General features: G+C 46.9%; 1 protein-coding gene across 4 annotated transcripts in view; it reads left to right on the forward strand.

Annotated features, from left to right (window-relative positions):
* Positions 1-19,992, forward strand: part of LOC147673070 (granulocyte colony-stimulating factor receptor-like) — a 43,174-nt gene that overhangs the window by 3,387 nt on the left and 19,795 nt on the right. For all 4 annotated transcript variants that reach the window (XM_086946313.1, XM_086946314.1, XM_086946316.1 and 1 more), the window contains exons 2-6: positions 2,569-2,689; positions 4,034-4,212; positions 10,954-11,126; positions 16,554-16,713; positions 17,526-17,608. In XM_086946313.1, coding sequence (XP_086802439.1) covers positions 2,569-2,689; positions 4,034-4,212; positions 10,954-11,126; positions 16,554-16,713; positions 17,526-17,608 — 716 coding nt within the window. The remainder of the gene's footprint in view (positions 1-2,568; positions 2,690-4,033; positions 4,213-10,953; positions 11,127-16,553; positions 16,714-17,525; positions 17,609-19,992) is intronic.

A 19,992-nucleotide genomic window follows, 5' to 3' on the forward strand; every position in this document is an offset into this window, starting at 1 on the left:
ACCGTGTGCTACGTGTCTATGCACTTTATAAAACAACGTATAGTAAAATATACATTTTACAACATACATAAAACACCTTAGTTCTGGATTGACAATTCAACTGTCTGAAAACCTATTGAAATCAATTTTCAAAGTATGCCTGGAAAGGGCTTTGGCTCTGACCAAGGACACTCTTGCTATTGGCTGTTTGGTGTATCATTCCGCTTCTTATTGATCTCTTGCATTGCAATGCATGGGGCACTATTTTACATCTCAAAAGTATATCCAACCATCACACATTATATTCTTTATTTCATACATGCAGGTGAACGCGTGAGAGACGGCAACAGATTAAATCCAATCCCCGAAGGTTCTCTGGTGGCTGGAGATCTCTTTTAAACTTTAATTGAAACCACGCTTGATTGACGCATATCTAAACCTGTGAGATCTTCAGTGGATGCTCCTGATAATCTGTACATTATACTACAAATTGTTAGCATATCATTATTTATTTTCCTTTCCGTCAACATTTCTAATGTTGATGGCTACTTAACGCTCACTGAAGGAAACAATTGACGACCAACTCCAGGTGCCCGGGTGCTTACTATTAACGCATTGTTTCTTATAGATAACTGTTTGTGAATCATCAATGTATCATTTTTTGATTTTTGTCTATGCATTTTTATTTAATTCTTGCTGAGAGCTTTTTTAGAGTTTGTCGCAATCTTTGATTATGATTTCAGTTTTGGGTTCATGTTGTTTCCCTACTCTGCCTGAAGAACATCAGTTTAGTAAACAATTTCCAATGAATTGCTCTTATTTCGCTGAACACCACCAAGCGTAGCTTTTCATTCCTTTATCACTAATTTGCCTATTTTCTTGTGTGTATTATCTAATTTAAATTACACACTTTCTGAAGATTGAGGAAAACACAATGACTGATTTGTAGAACCTCATTTCAATATTACACTATCTTAATTGGTAAGAAAATCCTCTGTACGGACGCTCCGCAGGCGACATTCTTAGCTCGTACAATGGCACAAACAATCTCAGGTAATTTCAGGGCAGCAAGGTGATCTCTTAACTCCTCTCTTCTTCAAACACATTAGAGACTTCTTAATTCATTTCTATACTCTAGGTGATCTAGATATGGGTTGTAAATATTTCTGGCGCTCTTGCTGCCCCTTGACCAATCGCACAATGAAGATTCTCTACTCTTTTCTTTTCACAGTGGATTCAATGGCATGTATTTTATTTCCCAATCATTATCATGTGCTTCTGATGAAAAATCTTTTAATAACTCTCCGACATATCTATCCAATGTACATTTTAATGTATCCATTACAGTGAAACTGCCTTCTTTGTAAGAAGTTTTATGATGATCGAGGGATTCACTTCGCAAATTAGCTACGCTGCTGTTTTTTGTTTATTGACTTTCCTATGAAATATGTTGTAACATTTGATAGTGTGAAGTTAACTTAAAGATGAAAATTGTCAACAATTTCCAAATTATTTAATACTTGAATAGGGAATGTATGAGCTTTAGAGACTGAGTGCATTGCTAGCATTCCATCAATATCCTGCAAAGATAAACTAGATTCCAATTGTTCTCATAGTTTAATTTCAGAAGACATTTCCGGATTGTTTCGAAGATCAAAGGGGCATATTACCAACAACTAGTGATATTTATTGCTAAATGGGCTTAGCGAGTTTTTTTTTATCGCCGCGCATCGGCCGATATTATCGCAGAGATAACGTGCTATTAGCAACGTGTATCAATAAAGCGATAAAATAGCCGGCGATAGCAGCGAAATGCGTGAATATTGCTGAGAATACAGCGATATTCACGCATTAACGCCAATAGGGTCTTAGCCATAATATCCACCTCCCATTGGATATAATGGCTAAGAACTGGTATGAGCAGGCGTTAGCTTTTGGAGATATTCGCCCTTAGCGTGAATATTTCCATCGCTACGCCTGCGTTGATAATAGGCGATAGCGATGTTAGCGACTGTTTTTAGTCACTAACAGGTTGGGCACGCCCACTTTGCATGTCATTAGCAATAAATATCGCTGACATGCAAAGCGAGCCCCAAACCGCTCGCTATCACCTAAAAGCTGTTGCTAACTGATGTTAGCAACAGCTTGCTAATAGGGCGATGAAATTATTGCCGCTTAGCGGCAAAAAACAGCCACTAAAGCAGCGATAATTTCATTTTGATCGCCTTGATAATATGCCCCTAAAGACCGCCCCATAGAAAATGTAAAAAGTTGTACCCTCCGTTCGTCACATTATGATCTTGGGTTTAATTTATGAACACAGCCTTCCATTTAGTACAACAAGTTATTTCTTTCTTCAGTTTCATCCTTCAATCAATATTTAACATTTATTTGGTTTTGTAGTGGTGAGTATCTGTATTAGGGGGTGCTGTGGGGGGGGGGGGGGGGGCTTCGATGTGCATTTCTGAGTAATATTTTTAAAGGATAAGAAATGTCCATGTGAAAAAAGTCCCTGGTCTTTCTTGTCTCTCTTTCATGATCTTCCTATGTCTCTTGTCAAATTCTGATTTTTGGTGCCTCTTCTCCCAGCCCCTCCCGCAGAGCTGCACATTTTGACCTGTGTCGTCATCTGGATTTCCAATATCACGTGCTCCTGGGATTCTGGACAGCAGACGCACCTCCCGACCATTTACACCCTTCACGTGCGAGAGTGAGTACCAGCCCCCATGCGAGGGGCTCTCCAATCTTCTTCTCACTTACACCACCGGATGGACCGTACCCGGACCGAGGGGTGGTCGCGTTCTTTATCTTGCATCGAAGCCCCACCACTAGATTGGTCATATCCCTTCTTCCCTGTTGCATGGGAAGGGACGGTATAAAAAGGGATTGTTCAAGTGATGTTTTGCAGGAATGGGCTGTGGGGGGGCATTTAGAGTGGCAGAAAGTGGAACCCCCACCTCCAAGGCTGTTGACTGCCAGCCATATTCAGGAATCTCTGCCTAGTGGAGATCTCTGCTCATTCAGAGGACCTGCCTCTAAGTTTGATCAGTCGCTATTCTACGTGTCATGTGTCGCGCTCATGGCTGTGCTACAAAAACTTTGAGTTCCTATTATTGATCTGAACTTATATCTACTCCGCAGTCTCGACACCCATACAATAGATAAGGTCGGTAGATGAGGAGTTAAGAATATTGACGACCTGATCTAGTTTTCGGAAATATAAATCCCATGTATCCTATGGGTTTTATATTTTGGCAGACGGGATATCCACAACCTTTGTGACAGAGTAACCCAGAGACCTATTCATATTTATAGTAGCTATTTGTTTAAACTAATATTCGCACTGGTTTTTTATTGACTTGGAAGTAGAGAGGCAACGATTAAAACAATTTTTTCCTCTTTGCTCTCTAATTTTATCTTATGTCTCCCCACATTTTCACTTCACTAGTTTCACGCACTGCTTCATAGTTGTCACCACACGTCCATATCCTTCCTGGATACACCGGATTACTAACATTGTAGAACCTATAGTAAAATCACTTTAGCCATGGTTGTAACATCTCTTTCCTCCGGTGTGAAGGATCCCAAATGATGACCAGGGCGGTACCGCTCGACAACTGATGGGTATTTTTTCCACTATCAGAAGATACCTCCCCTTACAGTAGTTATATTGTATTTCACATATACTTTCCACTTGGATTGTTGGTCAGGTACTTAGTTAGCTTTCATTCCCCATGTGTTATGACCCACAGCTATTTTGCGTTTTGTAGAGTAACCCGCCCCCCAAGATCTCCATCAGGCTCTTAGTGTGTACTTGACTGCGTTTGTTTGTTTGCTTGCCTTGACGATATGTTGGAAGTCAATGTTGTGGATTCAAGTGCAAGACAATATTCCTGAGCGCAACATTTTAACATACCACTCATTCTGATTGTTGGTTGGCATCAATCACATAACCTCGCTCTCTAACATTTGCCTGTGATTGTTGATTTGTGATGGCTGACCGCGAATGGACCTCGGACCCCGTTCTCACAGTCTTTCTTTGCCTCATGTCCAGAGACCTGGGGAGATGTGAGCACGCCTTCAGCGACACCAAGGTCTGCCACCCCGAAGACCGTCACCACTGCACCATCGGCATCACCAGGATGAACGCCTTCTACAGCATCTGGGTGACGGCGCAGAATGCCCTAGGTTTGGCCACCTCGCCCACCCTCTGCCGCCTTGCCACTGACATGGGTAAGCACAGTGGGCATGCTCTAAATATATATAATGACTTTATCTTCAGACCAGGCATTCACGTGCCTCAATGTATTGTAAGACTGTGTAGCTGAGACAATGATGCTGAGTGGGTGAGCAGGGCTGCCATCTTCTCACAGACTGGCATCAGCATTTGGGTACACAATGGGGCACATAAGTGGAAGAAACAAGGGCAGCGGACCAGAGAGCTGAGGCGGGAGGGTCGGCCTGGTGCCTGGGCATCACGTTAGGGGCCAAGTGATTTTACACCGATGACAATTTCCACACAAACTTTGTATACCTTTGCACCTGTCTTCATGTCTCCCTTGTCCACCTCTACTGGTCCAGCACTCTAGCTTGTGCAGCCCTGATGCACAGGCCGAGCCCAGCACAAGGTGTCCTGTGAATGGAGGGGGCTGGGGCATTAGGCAACACTTGTGCTGCTCAAGACACAGGGTTCCTGGGCCTGCGGTGTATCTTTAATCTTGAAACTGTCACTCATCGCAACACATCCCTCTGCCCTGAGACCCACAATTCCAACCTTTCTTACCATGCCTTGTTGTGCTTGTTATTGGGCCTCTGTCACTGGTTCTGAATGTATTTACCCACGCAGTGCCCTCTAGAACAGATCCCCTGTCACCGCCTGTTGATGGGAGACCACCAAAAATAAGAAACATTGACAAAGCCAATAGGCCCATGTTGGCTCTCAGCCTTTCAGCTTTGTCACTGTTTAAAAAGCAGCATGGCAGTACTGAATAAAAAAAAATATAGAAAAACATTTGTTGCAAGAAAAATATTTTTTGTCTCAAAAAGCACACATTGCTATAAAAGCTCCTGGCACTGAAGGGGATTACTTTGTGTGCAGCTGTAACCCCTGGCAACCCCTAACTGGTGTCCTTGTAGTATCCTTCCACTGCTCACATTCGGGGAACTTATATTTTTATTTTTCTATTATCACTCCATTCAACTACATATGGTTTGTTTGTTGTGTACTCCCTCATGTAATGCTTCGCTACTCAGATGCCTGCCTACGCTCTCTGGGGCATATGTACAAGAACTGCTGTTAACTAACGCTAGTTAGCATCAGTTTTCTTAACGTGTTCTATCACCAAAAACTATCGCCCTGTTAACACTGTATTTACAGTACATCGCTACATGGCGATAGTTTCAGGTAGCTGCAGTGAAATCTGCCGGTAACACTAGCGTGAAGGCGATACAAATTCTTAGCGGGTGAAAACTGATGAAAGGCCCATTAGCGGCAAAAAAACTCACGTTAGTCACCCCAACATGACTTTTTTTGCCTCTAGAGGCAAAAATAGCTTATAAGTCCACTTCCAATGAAAAATAGGAAATAAAACCAAAGGCATGCAGAATCGAGCAGTCAGGGACATGTGCAGCAAAGAGCAACACCCCCAAGCCCCCCACCAGCCAGTATGACCAGCCAGAGTCCCATTGGAAGAGGAAATTCAGGGCTACATCTATGAAAAGAGGCGTGTTGCAGGGCCAAACCAGTGATACATCACTTTTCATTGCGCACTCCTTGCAACACCATGGCAGACAAAACCTTGAAAGCCTCGACAGTCCCCAGGAACCAAATGCCTCGCTGGGCCTGTGCCTGAGCACCAGAGTGGGATGCGGAGGTGTTGTGGAGTCGCTGGGCCGTGGCGGTAGACATTAAGGCTCGGCGATAGTCCTCACCTGGTGGTGACATCTGGCAGGTCACATGGAGACATGTTGCTGACCTGTGTGAGAAGACCGCCTTGCTCCCCTTGGAGCTGTGATGGGAGAGGCGCTCCTGCGCACCAACATAAGGTGGTCTGCATCGCATACGATCCACCACCACCACAGGGTCCACGGAGGAGATTAAAAATGGTGTGCCGCGTCTCTCTGCATCACAGGACATTGGATGTCGGGCTGGCCGGACGCTGTGGAGGGGAGGCCCCTGAGCTGTACCAATCATTTGTGGTGGGAGGGCTGCAACTTTGCACCTAAAGGGGCCCTGTTGCCACACCTGCATCGGGAGGTTCCCCAGCAGACTTGGCGGCGACTGCTGTACCCAGGTTAGTGAAATCCCACCTGGCTGAGGCTCTTGCTGGCTGAGTCACAGATTTGGAGAGAGTGCAGCTCCTTGAGCCCCAGTGTCAATGTCCAAGTGAGGAGAAGGTGGGCGGCGTAGCGGAGGAGACCCGGGACGAGTCAGGCCCAGGCCTAGCGCTTGTGGATTGGACTGACCACGCACCCTAATGACCCAACGGTGACCATGAAACACCTCAACTTCCAGATCTGGACCAACTCTAACCCCATCCTTTGCGGCACCCTCATCTATACGCCCCTATTGACCACCATTCTCCAATGCCATTGTAGGGCTCATTGCACCCCAGGCTCTCCAATCCACAAACTACATCCTACTGGGAGACTTCAAGTTCCACCTGGACAACCCCAGTGACCAGAACACTACACCCTCCTGGGGAACCTCGCCAACATCGGACTCAAGCAGCTAGCCACCGCACCATCCCACATAGCCGGACACACGCTCGAGCACGTCTTCTCTGCCAGCGGGAACTTCAACTACAGCCAAACCAATAGACTCTCCTGTACCGACCATCATTGTATACATCACGTCTTCACCATGCACACCACACACCACCGCCATCATTACCCCTGTGCAGCTGGATCAAGGCCACCGAAGAGCTTCCTGTCAACTCCCTCAGCACCACCTCTCCGCCAATGTTTACAGATGCCAAAACCGCTGCGCGCAACCGCCACTGATGGATCTCCAACTGCGCCAACACCCTGGCACACCTCAAGAAAAGACCAGGCAAACAACAGGCCAAGAAGGCCAACTGGTTCACTCCAGCCCTCCACTAGTCCAGACGCACCTGCAGACGTCTCGAGAAGTGATGGAGCCACATCATCAACTCCGCAACACAGTCACCCTTACACCATGGCGCAAGAGTGACTGCGTTGGCGCATGGCAGCCATTGTGCGCCAGCGTAGGGGAAAAGACAGGGCGGTTGTTCATGAGCCCCTTCTGACATTTTTGAACCGCCAGTGAATCATTCCCTTGATGTACTTGCAGCGTGATTCTTGCACCACGTTGCGCCGTATTTGCAAAGTGATGCATCTAGGCATATGCGTGACCTTGCGAAGCTCTGTGCCACATTATACCTGCATCAGGTATGATGTATGCAGAGTGGGCGTTCCCACGCAACAAAGCCTCATAGGAGTGGGGCAGTGAAATCCATCAGATTTTACTGCAATAATTGTAGGATGCCTCTGAGTTAGTGCCTTACATCTGCCCCGTGGCAGGCGTAAGGGTAACACAGTGGCCCAGGGATAGGTTGTCCGCATGCATTGCTAGGGTTGCGTTATGCTTGTGACACAGCTGCAGCAATGCGTGACTTTAGTGCTGACAGACACGTCAAGATTCCAGACGTAGCTGTCATTAATTGCGACATGGTGCGCCGTACAGTGAATACAGCGCATCCATGGTGTCGCAAGAACGGCGTAGTGAAAAGTGGTGCAACTCTGTTTTGTCGCAGCGATGCAACACTTTTCATGAATGAGGCCCAGAAATGCACCCTGTCTCATTGATAGTACGCATTCGTGTCACGCAGGGCAGCGCAGCCACATTCCTTGCAGCGCTGTCCAGTACCAAACCCTTCTGAAATGAGTCCCCAAGTGTTTGCACCACTTTTAAGGCTAGCTGTTTTCTGGTCTTAAAAAACTGCCTCTAACTGGAGTTGGAGGCAGTTTTTTTGGTTTTGCACCATACAAGGAATTCCTTGTAAATATTGCAAAGTGCGGTTAGCAGCAGTTTTTGCACGGGAACACCTACCTTGCATCTCATTTTCGTTAACTCCTGCTAACAAAAGTGGCGATCTTATAAATTCACGTTTTTGCCAGAAAACTGCCACTAACGGAGGTTTGCGGCAACTTGTGAATAAGACGATAAAAAAAAAGCCGCCGTAAAGTAAAAAAAGTACGCTACGACAGCATTAACTCCTTGTACATATGCTCCTCTGTGTTGCCCTATAGCTCATTTGTTGCTTCTCTGTCCAGTCATGTGGCATTAGATTTTCTTTGCTTATTTTTAATTCCGACACGTTGTCACCCAACTCCTCCTTTGCCCCTGACTGCTCCTGCTGCTTGCCTACTCTGCCCTTGTTTGTCTCATCCACCCCGCCAGCCACTTCATTTCTCCCCTCTACAGTTGTGTCTCTTGAAATTTTTTTTAAAATCTTAGTTTTTACATTTTGAAGGGCATGGAAACTTCAATTTGATGCAGGCCATCACTTTTTTTTTTTTAAATGGCCTTTGGTTCTGATTTTTAATTTATCATCCCAAAATGGTGGTCACTTACCTTGGAATGGTAAATAAAAACACAAAAAAATGGCCACCAGGTTATGAAGCACGTGCACACATGTGAGATAATAGATGTGTGCACAATAGGGCCACTGTGGCAAGAGTACTATGCATCATCGCACTTAGGGCCAGATGTAGGAGGCAAATACAGGTCGGTAACGGACGATTTCGGCCATTACCGACCGGTATTTGCTGTTTGACATGTAGGGGGCCTTATAGTTACAGAATCTGTAAATTAACCGAATCCGTAAATACAGATGTAGGTGGCACTTTAACACCTTCGCTGGGGCGGCTATTCCGCCGCAGCGCTAACGGTCGCGCGGGGTGCGCGGCTTCACTGCGCGGATGACAGAATGATTCCGTCACGGCTCGCGGATGAGCTGTGCTTGTGACGGAACGGTTCCATCACGGCCCCGCCCGCATAATGAAATGCGCCGCACAGGCGCAAAATCAGCGCCGCGCAGGCGCGGCGAGCGGGCCGTGACGGCACCGTTCCGTCATGAGCACAGCCCACCCGAGGGGCGTGACGGAACGGTTCCGTCAATAGCGTCGAAAGAGTTAAACAGTGCTACAGGCCCTTACTGATTTGTTATTTACCACCAAACACAATCTGTATCTGGTGGTAAATAACGAATACCTGTGTACCTGCACATCTGTGCATGTACTCCTGTGCCATGTGGCACACAGACATGCCCTAAGGGCATGTCTGTGTGTCACATGGCACACAAGCCTGAATCAGGGGTGCAACAGGGTGTCAAAGTGACACCCTGTCCCCCTTGCAAAATTGGTAATTTTACCGAATCGGTATTTACCGATTCGGCAATTGACATTGATTCCTATGGGCCTTAAGGCCCATAGGAATCAATGGCAATTTCTGAATCGGTAAATACCGATTCGGTAATTACCGAATCATACAGATTCGGTAAAAATTACCGATTTTTTACCTACATCTGATTTACCGAATCTAGAATACCAAATCGGTAAAGTTCGGTATTCTAGAGTCGGTAAATCAGATTTACCTACATCGGGCCCCTGGTGTTTGAGTTGCTGATGCGGTTCCGCATCATCAGTAAAAAAAAAATTTTCTTTTGCTAATTCTGAACAAGATTGTCAAAAAATCGCATACAAAGCAAATAGGTGTTCATTAGCAAAGCTAAAAAGCCTGGCCTTTTGTCTTTGCCCATGCTTGTTTTGCCCATAAATTACTTTTCTGAGTATGAAATCTCTCTGGGAGCGGCTGTGTAAGTGAAGCCCACCCCCTGAAACAAGATGGCCGCACACTGGGCGCGTCCTGCAGGAAAACCTCAAGGGCACTTTCTCTAATTTGCGGCTGGCCCGGACCGCTTTCCGGCTTCTCTGTGTTTCTTTGATAGCTAAAGCCTCGGTGGAGTGGAGGAAGGGTGGGATCCTTGTAGGAAAAACCTCCATGTCCTGTTTTAGAAGAAACATGATAATTGAACATGGCTTTACAGGGCAGTGCATCATTTCCTGCGTCCATAAGTGGTCTCCTTACATAATTTCCTCTTGTTAGTTATTACTCTTCCATCTACACACTCTTCTTCAAGCTTGAGAACCTTGTTTTCAAGTGTACTGAACCCATATGTAACATTTGTACAACAATAACACACTCTTCAGTTTCCTCCTTTGAGGTTTGTGCACTTTAATGTCCTCCAAATGTTAAGTACTCTGAAGCACCATAGACCAGTGATACTATTCTTATGATTGATCCCAGAATAATCTGGGAAATGCGATTTCCTTACTAGACGATGCTCCAGGTTGGATTATCCGCAGCTGGCCTCATTGAGTACACTCAGAATCTGGTTGCGGAGTATGAGCACTAGTCTTATAGATGCCACCGAGATGATCAATCGTGACACCGAACAGATGACCATCCGGGGTACGCAGGATCCAGTCCAGTAGAGCGGCTCAATGTTTCAACTGAACTTGCATTGCTACGACCCTATGAGTTCTAGGTGACAAAATTCTCCCTTGGCCCAACCCTCTATCCTGATCTCACCTGTTCCCTCCCACATACTCCTTGCTCAACTATAGCGCCTCGCGGTCCTGCCAGCCGCAGATATCAGATGGTCCCTATGCCAGTGTTTCCTGCTCGCAGCCTCCCTGATAGGGGGATAACATAACATAACATGTGTATTTGTAAAGCGCATTTATCACCCGTGGGTCTCAATTCGCTGAATAACAGATGTTTATTGTTAGCCAACCCATGAGGTCCAACACAGGCCCCTGCATAGTCCACTGAGCCAACATAGCAGGGCGGCTGGGGTTTATGGGTGTAGGGGTGACGCGCTGTCCTGGTTACCTCACCCATGGCAGAGGTGATCCACACGTCTGATTGGCTGTCCCTTGTTCTTCCAGTGAAGCTTGGCCCACCTGAGATGGAGAGTGTGACGTCCATCCAGCGGTGCCTGATGGTGGTGTGGAGACCCCCAGCCGACGGGCTGCTTCCGGACGAAGAGGCCGAGTATGAGGTCCGGTACCGAGAGCAGAAGCAGAGGGCGGACGAAGAGGCCGCGGGGCCCTGGCGACAGGTGAGCAGCAGCACTGGACAGGAAGGGGGTGGACCAACATGTCTGCCCGGGCCCTCAGGCAAGGGCTGTTACCGCTGCGGCTTCTTCAAACACAGCATATATTGGCTGCACTTGCATAGCATGCCCTATGAACCGGGACTGTTCCTCAGTGTTTGATGTGAGACATGCAGGACGCCTACCCAGGGGCACCAATAACTCTGGGGTGGGGAAAATCCAGCCCCTTTGAAGTTCGACTCGACACCGAAGGTCTTTCAATGCATGAGGCATTACAGGTAAAATCAGTAGTTCCGGGCCTGCTTCATCCCGTGATTCCTCATTTTCCTCTGTACTTTCACAGAGAGTTGTCCGCTGTTTTCAGCAGCTGAGATCTCTGGTGTCAGTAAAGAGATTTGCGCTTTTCAGTGGATCTTATACCTCCAGTGACAGTGCGGCTGGACCAGTACCGTTGGACTAATGGGGCTACGCCTAAAGAGGGCCTAATATGTCAGCTCCGGCGTTGTACCTCTCCTGGATGTGTGAGAGAGTCGAGAGGTATCCCACTGCCACGCCCACCTCTCCGTTACTTATTCTTTGTGTTGAGAAGGTTGCGCCGCTGCTGTCAATGCGCTACAATACACAACAAAGGGCCTTATTTATGTGCCACCGATGCATCACTTTTTGTGACGCACCAGCGGTGTAAAAAACGCACCACTTTGAGCCATATGTACAAAGTGACACATCTATGTAAACGCGTCACTTTGTAAACCCCTGCGCCACATTATACCTGCGCCAGGTATCATATATGCAGGGGGGGGCGTTCTGACGCAAGAAAGGGTCGTAAAAGGGGCGCATTGAAATCTATGAGATTTCAGTGCACCACTTCTAGGACACCATTGCATCAATATCTTACGCCTGCCTCACAGCAGGCATGAGATTGATGCAGGCACATTTAACATGGGACTTGCCCCATGTGAAATGACCCATTGCTGGAATTGCATCTGTTTTCAGACAACCCTGCAATGCGTCGCTTTTGCGCCTACAGATACGTCAGAAATACTGACGTATCTGTAACTTCTTGCGACATGATGCATCATACAGTAAATATGACACATCCATCATGTCGCAAGGAGGGCGCAGTGAGAAGTGACGCTTTGAGGTTTTCACGCAGCGATTAGTCACTTCTCATAAATAAAGCCCAATCTCTTTACTGTCTTATGAAGCTTGGTATAAAACTTTCTACTGCCAATGTTTATTTTAATGCGTGGTGTGAATAAAAAAATGAACCCCCTCAAAATATGTGAGCAGCCGACCCCTACAGTGTGTACTTCCCCCTCACCAGGGCCAGTGTCTGCGGAGGTCGCGGATAAGGCCCTACCCCTGTGAGTAGGAGCCGAGAGCGCAGACACTGAAAGTATGCTGTGGACAGTGGTGGGGTGTTGGGGTCATCTCCTCTAAGAAGCACTCAATTTTCTTAAATACTAAACTGTTTTAGGCATCTCCGAAGGAGCACAAAGTTGCTGACTGAAAATTGAGATAGATTTGGTAAAATATTTAGGAACATTTCATTCATGTGAGTTTTTACACTAGCAGGTGTTTAGAGCCGTCCTGTCAATATTATTTATTAACGTAAAGCTCCATGATTTGATAGTGATAGAGAAGGATGGAAAAAGCTTAAGAACGGTTGTTAGACCTGTCAGCTCTAGGGTGGTCTTCCCTGTACTTTTTTGCCCTTGCCTCATTTTTCACACCTACTTTTTGTTGGCTTTAGGACTCTGGGCACCCTCCCATTGCTAATCAATGCCAGGGTGCAGGTGCTCTCTTCCCCCAAGATGGCTGCCACTGACCCCTGCTACTGCAGCGTGGTCTGAATAGGCGCACTCTAGTAGCCAGGAGCTGGCTGGAACCCTTAAACAATGTTGCCATACCAGCCTGCCAGCCTGCCCATAGCTAGGATGAGGGAAGCTCCTGGAACCTTCCAGAATAGGGGAGGCACCAACTGCCACTGCCAACTGTCAACTGACACTATATAAGGAAAAGGAGGGAAACCTTCTAGTCAGTTGGGACATCACTGACCTGGGGGACCCACGCAGGAGTTTAGGCGGGAGGGTTTAGTCAGGGGCTTATGCCACTGAGAGTGACAGGATTGAGGTGCTGCCTCTTAAGTTGAGTGAGGTACCCTAGACTAGCCCCCTGATCTGGCCAGCGTCAGGAAACCCAGGGACCAGCCAACTCACCCCCCCCCCTGTGGAAGCAACAACATCACAAGGGCGCAAAGCCATCCAAGCGCCAAGAAGACTGATTATCTGACAAGAAGACTGTTGAGGATCAACCAGGTATTGGACCAACTGTCCTGCGCAAGCCCTGCCTGTTCCCCTCAGAAGCGCTAAAGACTGTGCCTGTGAAGCGCTTTGAAGTAACTGTGCCTGAAGTGCTTAGAAGTAACTGTGCCTGAAGCGCTTTGAAGTAACTGTGCCTGAGGCGCTTTGAAGTCACCGTGTCCGTGACGCGCTTTGAAGTAACTGTGCCTGAAGCGCTTTGAAGTAACTGTGCCTGAAGCGCTTTGAAGTCACTGTGTCCGTGACGCGCTTTGAAGTAACTGTGCCTGAAGCGCTTTGAAGTAACTGTGCCTGAAGCGCTTTGAAGTCACCGTGTCCGTGACGCGCTTTGAAGTAACTGTGCCTGAAGCGCTTTGAAGTCACCGTGTCCATGACGCGCTGTGAAGTAAATGTGCCTGACGCACTGTGAAGTAACTGCGCGTAAGAGCATAAGCCGCACCAAGCCTGAAGCCTTTGCCAGCCCGGACCACGTGACAGGCGCGCGTCGCGTCACCGGCCGCGCCCCCGAATTCACAGCCCAGAGTGGTCCGTGGAACCGTGCCCCAGTCCCTGAGCGAAGACATGGAGAAGAGTCCTGCGGCCTTTAGCCTCCGTTGCGAAGGAGGCCCCAAAGCTAAATACACCCCCCAATTTGCCCCCACAGTGTGTGCCTGCCTCGCGACCGGCACTGGTGCTCCGCAGTTGTCCTCTGCACCGCGCCCGGTCGTCTGAGGCCTTTGAGAGCTACGCAAGGGCCTGGAAGTGCCGAAGATCCAGGTAACCCCCAGGGGAGGAGGGCGGAAGGCCGGAGAAGGCCCCGTGTTCGCCCTTCCCCCGGGGAACAGTGAGACTGGGCCCTGTTGGCCCCGAGGAGCCTAACGCTTCTGTAAGGCTCCCGAGTGACAGCTTATGCCTGCTTAGGCCTACGAACTCATTGAATTGGCCCTAGTTGCCTGTTCCGCCCTGTTCAGGGGAGTTAAACGCATATTTATATGTTCCTTTAAAATGCTCATTGAAACGCATATTTGCCTACTTATTTGAGATGCTTTATTGAATCGCATAATCAAATGCTCTATTGAAATGCTATAGTGCACCATATTTACAAGCCTGAAATGAGAGGGAGATTCACTTCACTGTACTGAATTTTCTTGCAGAGGTGGGTTCCATAGTATTCTGATGATCTGATCCAGGTCGCTAGCCGACCCATATTCACAAGAAGAACGGCTTGTCACAAATGATTAAAGGTTGTGTTCTTTAGAGTTCCTGGTGGGACTGATAAGTACTACCGATATGTTTTACTACCTTTGAGGAAAAGCGACCATGAGAGGTTTGATGTGATATTTAAATGCATTACGATAGTCGCTTCTTGTAGGATCCTCCAGGTTAATACAGGTACCCCTTTGCCTGTCGAAGAGTCTGATGCGACAGGCGGGGTTGGTTAGCGTTTTACTGCTAAATGAACTGGTTATTATTTAAACGTAATGCTCGCCTATTTATCAGAAATGCATCCTGAATATGCTTTATGCAATATCTGAAATGCTTATCCGAAATGTTGATGAATTAATACTGCATCGCTCTATCCTAAAGCTTACATAAAAGATCTTGATTCTTTTAAACACAACTACTGGTGTGGTCTCCATTATTGCGCCACTGTGTGTTTCATTGGATGTGTGCGTCAAGTAGCTGCTTTACACACAAGCCCCTGGCTGCCTTCCTGCTCGTGCCATGCTACCCCCATAAGAGCTGTTAACCCCAGGTCTCACAACGGTGTAGATAAGTATTCCAGAGTTACAAGGGAAGCTGCAATCCATCTTGTCACCTCATAAGCAACTCTCAGCTGGCTGTTGAACAATGTTTGATGCGACCTTCTTCTGGCCAAAAATACAATCCTGATTTCGCTATCACCCAGGGAGTATTATCAACATTTCCCCTCCTCCACCCCCACATTCCCACCCATTCTGGACTGAAGACAACACCACCCAGATTTGTCAAATCGCCCACTTTCGGATTTGTTTGACATGAAATGCCTATCTTATAACAAACGTAATTATCTCAGTGAAGGCAGGGGGCGCTATTGATCTATGTTAGCCAGGCGCGAGTAAATCACTGTGGAATATGCATTTCATGTTTTTAGGTCTCTGCTTCAGACGGCGGACATGCGCTGTCTCGAGGAGAGACATGTTGTATATACTTTAGGTGCTTCAGACCGCCCATAAGCTTCTCATTCGCTGGCTCCATTGTTGCTCTTCTAATAAATTTTACTGGGTAGGAGTATTCTGCATCATTCAGAAAATCTGTCCATCACCTTTTCCAAAATTGATTTTATCCACACTAAGTGTGGGAGGGTATACTCAGACGTGTGTCCCTAGCTCATTGCACCATCAGGATTCAAGCAAGCCGGGCCGATGACGGCTGAAATGCCAGAAACCGGTCCCCGGTAGCTTGTCTCCTTTCTGGTGAAGAATTGGCTTGGTAGTTTGGTCTGCCCTGTTCCCATCATGCACTGGGACAGGAACAGACTAATTTTCATATAGCCAGTTTCTGAGCTGGGATGGTGCAGTGAGCTAAAATACGGTGATGGATCAAGCCCTGATCTCTTGACTGGGTAGGAGTATTCTGCATCATTCAGAAACTCTGTCCATCACGTTTTCCAAAATTGCTAGGAGGACATTAGTGCAGGAAGGTAAGTGTCTATCGCTTTCCTTTATTTAATAAGTATGTGCATTTAATGCAGTTACCCAACCAACACCGATTTGTCTACCACTCTCTAGTGCTGCCACCCGCCACTGGTCCCCGGATGTAAAACCTCAAATTTTGAGACAAACTATTCTTTGTGTAACAAGTAAACTCTACAACATCCTCCCTTATGTTGCCAAGTGCAATGCAAATAGTTTTAATGTGGCAGGTGGTCTTAGCGATGGCCACTAGGGCCCTCCGTGTGCTGAGAATGTACCTCTACTTGTAAAACCCTTGCTTCTGGTGTCAAGAATGGGATTTTTGTAAGGTTGACAGTTCAGTTGGTGTTGGCTTCTGCATGCTTTGCTTTTTATCACTGCCCCTATTTGAATCTCCTGTAACTTTGTGCCTGTCCTATAATTCCAAATTCTAAAAAGATTTTACTTTATTCATGAAGCTGAATTTCACTGCCACTGAGAGTGAGATGTCACCGAAGCGACTTTGCAGTGTTTCCTATTTCACCAATTACACCCTGGAGATGCGAGCCAAGTACCAGAGCTCCTTCAGCCACTGGAGCGACTGGAGCCCGGAGAAGACCGTGGAGACTGAACAAGCAGGTAGGGGTCTGGAGGACACCCCTCCCCGACTGGCTGGATGGCATGCGGATGCTGCCCTCTCATGATTCTGACCTGTCCTGTGTGCATGAGTGACGGGCGAACAGCCTCCCCATCCTCTGATTGGCTGGAGTCATGCGGATGCTGCCCTGTGATGATTCTGGCCTGTCCTGTGTGCATGCTGGGTCTGGTTGCTTAGTGGACTTAAATGTCCACTTTAGGGGACTGTGTTCGACCTCATGGCCACAGGCTCAAATCCAAGTGGGTCCACTCAGCCTTTCATCCATCTGAGATTGATAAAATGAGTACCATTGAGTTGGGTAACAATAAACATCTGTTATTCAGCAACTTGAGACTCTTGGGTGATAAGTGCGCTGTACAAATACACATGTTACTTTATGTGTGACGGGTGAACAGCCTCCCTATCCTCTGATTAGCTGAAGTCATGTGGATGCTGACCTGTCTTGGGCGTACACGTGGACGATGGCCTACCCATCCTCTGATTGGCTGGTATAGTGCGGATCCTGCCATGAATGTGACTGGTCCTGGGTGTACATGAGGAGTGTGGTCCACCCATCCTCTGATTGGCTGGTATCGTGCGGATCCTGCCCTGTTATGAGTGTGACCTGTCCTGGGCGTACATGGGCAGTGTGGTCCACCCATCCTCTGATTGGCTGGTATCGTGCGGATCCTGCCCTGTCATGAGTGTGACCTGTCCTGGGCGTACATGGGGAGTGTGGCCCAGCCATCCTCTTGCTGGGAGTTGTGTGGTTTCTGCCCTTTCATGGTTCTTTGTTCTTTCCTCTTCTTCAAAGCACCTTCTAGAGCTCCCTCTTTATGGAGGAGAATCGCGACTCCGGATGCCGAAGGGCGGAGGGAAGTCCTGTTGATGTGGAAGGTAACTATAAGTCCATATATCTCTGGAAAGGGACTTTCAAACTGCACAAAACCTGAGAGCAATCCGAAAGGTAAACTTTGGGCAGAAGATCATCAAACACAAACCTCAGACTGAAAAGAGAGAATAGAGTCCCTGCCCAAAACAGAAATCAAGAGAGGGTGGGCTCTGCCCGCAGTCTGACCTGGGAGAGGTGACGTTTGTAGATTTATATAGTGCCGCTTATAACCTGTAAGGGTATCTAGGCGCTGTCCATAGGCACAGGCTTAAATACAAAAATGGTACCTTGGTGTACGCGGTATGTATAATAATTTGAAATGATAAGGAATAAAAGTAAAATACTCCCTATATTAGTGTTTGTATCACTGTGACCAAACTAAGTATAAATATCTCTTTTATATAGTCCCCTATCTCATCTTGACCCACAGACACGTTAGAGGTTATTACCAAATGATTTTTCTTTTTTCTTTTTATCAAATAAAAAAGTTTATATATCTCTCAATTATAATTTCAAACACATTTGTATATACAAATACTTTTTACATATATACAACAAAATAGAAGCCCTTCGTTTTGAGTTAGGATGTCTCAACAAAACCTAAAACAGACATTCCTATTGAGATCGCGCAGACTCATATGAGGAAAAAAATTAGGTCGAAATGATTTAAACCCAATGTCTTAAAGATCCCTCATCACACTATTCAAATTAATCAAAATTATTTATATGTATCTGCCGTCTCTTTATGGTCGACGCGTTTCAGCCAATCAATTCTGGCCTCTTCAGGACTAGGGCTATTTACAATCCATCTGTACAAACAACAAATAAATAAAAGGAAAGGAAACAGACATCATTTTTAAGGTCCAAACCTCAATAGCCAAAATACCTATCTACATATTTACATGTGGATTTTCAATCAAACAAAGTTTTTGAGATCTTCCTTCTGTGAGCGAGCTGACCATTATAACCTGCCATTTGTTAGTAAAATTCAATTAAATTCATTGAACCGGTCCGGGCATGGTATCTAGATAAAGTTGATTTCTATAGTTGATTTTTATAGTTGATTTTTATAGTTGATTTATTATAGATACTCTCTGTTGTTACTGATCTAATATATTTTACAAAGAACCATCTACCCCCGTTGACATAATCAAAAACGAGTGGTATTTACCGTGTATTCGAGTCGGCAACCCTTAACAACTATTCAATTGGCTCTTATATCAGTGTAAACCCTCTCTGCTCGCTTGGAAATCCAAGTCAGGGTAATACTGCAATATCGGTAAACCTCACGACTTCAGCGTCTAGGGTAAAAAGACCACTATAAGTACATCAGTCATTTAACTCCCGGTTCCCGCCAAGTTAACTAAATGAAAGGGGAACGAACTTACTAGGCTCGCGCTCCAAGCGCTTCGTCCATAGGCACAGGGAGATTAAGCAATTTGCTCAGAATCACAGGATATTGCGCCAAAGCTGAGACTCTGGCCCTTATTCCAAGCTCCCGAGCTGGCAGCTCTGACCAATGTGCCACATCCTCTCCCCATAGAATGTCTCATGCAGGCCATGGTTTTCCGGCAGTGAGACCTGGGAGAGGTAGAGACAGTCTCAGAGAGGCTGTGAAATAATCCCAGCAGTGAGACCTGGGAGAGGTAGAGACAGTCTCAGAGAGACAGTGAGCTCCCAGCAGGGAGGGGAGGGGTAGAGACAGCCTCAGAGAGGCCACGAGGTTCGAGCAGTGAAACCTGGGAGAGGTAGAGACAGTCTCAAAGAGTGTAACTTTCGCTGCCATAACACCCTCCCCACCGCCTACGACAGACCTTCAGAAGATTTCTCAAGACCTGGCTTTTCGAACAGTAGCAGATCCCCCCCTACCCAACCCACCCCCCCACCCCAGCGCCTTGAGACCCTCACGGGTAAGTAGTGCGCTTTACAAATACTATGATTGATTGATTGATTGCTCTAGATAAAGTTAAGAAAGAGCCCCAATGATATGTCTGTAGCTGCTTCCAGAAGTGAGAAGACACTCAGGAGAGCAGTTCATAAAAGCTTCTGAGTGGCTACAAATCCCACTGCTTTGCCTGTCCAGCGCCGGCCCCTAGAGCTTTGGGCTCTGTGGGATCTCTTCCTCCCTACAGTTTGGGGTCCTGGGGATACCGCTGTGTGCTACTGACAAAGCCATGAACCCATGAGCTCAGTGTGCCAGATCTCACACAGTTTTCTGCCCCACGGTATGTGACTTCAGAAGGCTTTCCTCAGAGTGCTCCAGCATTCAGAACAGGAAGAAGGAAAGACATGAGACTGGCTTTTATTTGAAAGTTGCAGTGTCCTTCATGGAAAACCACACATAGGTGCTGATGTGCTGGAAAGAGAGGACACCCTGCTAAGCTTTCAC

Source organism: Lissotriton vulgaris, chromosome 12, assembly GCF_964263255.1.
Source record: "Lissotriton vulgaris chromosome 12, aLisVul1.2, whole genome shotgun sequence".
Classification (NCBI taxonomy): Eukaryota; Metazoa; Chordata; class Amphibia; order Caudata; family Salamandridae; genus Lissotriton; species Lissotriton vulgaris.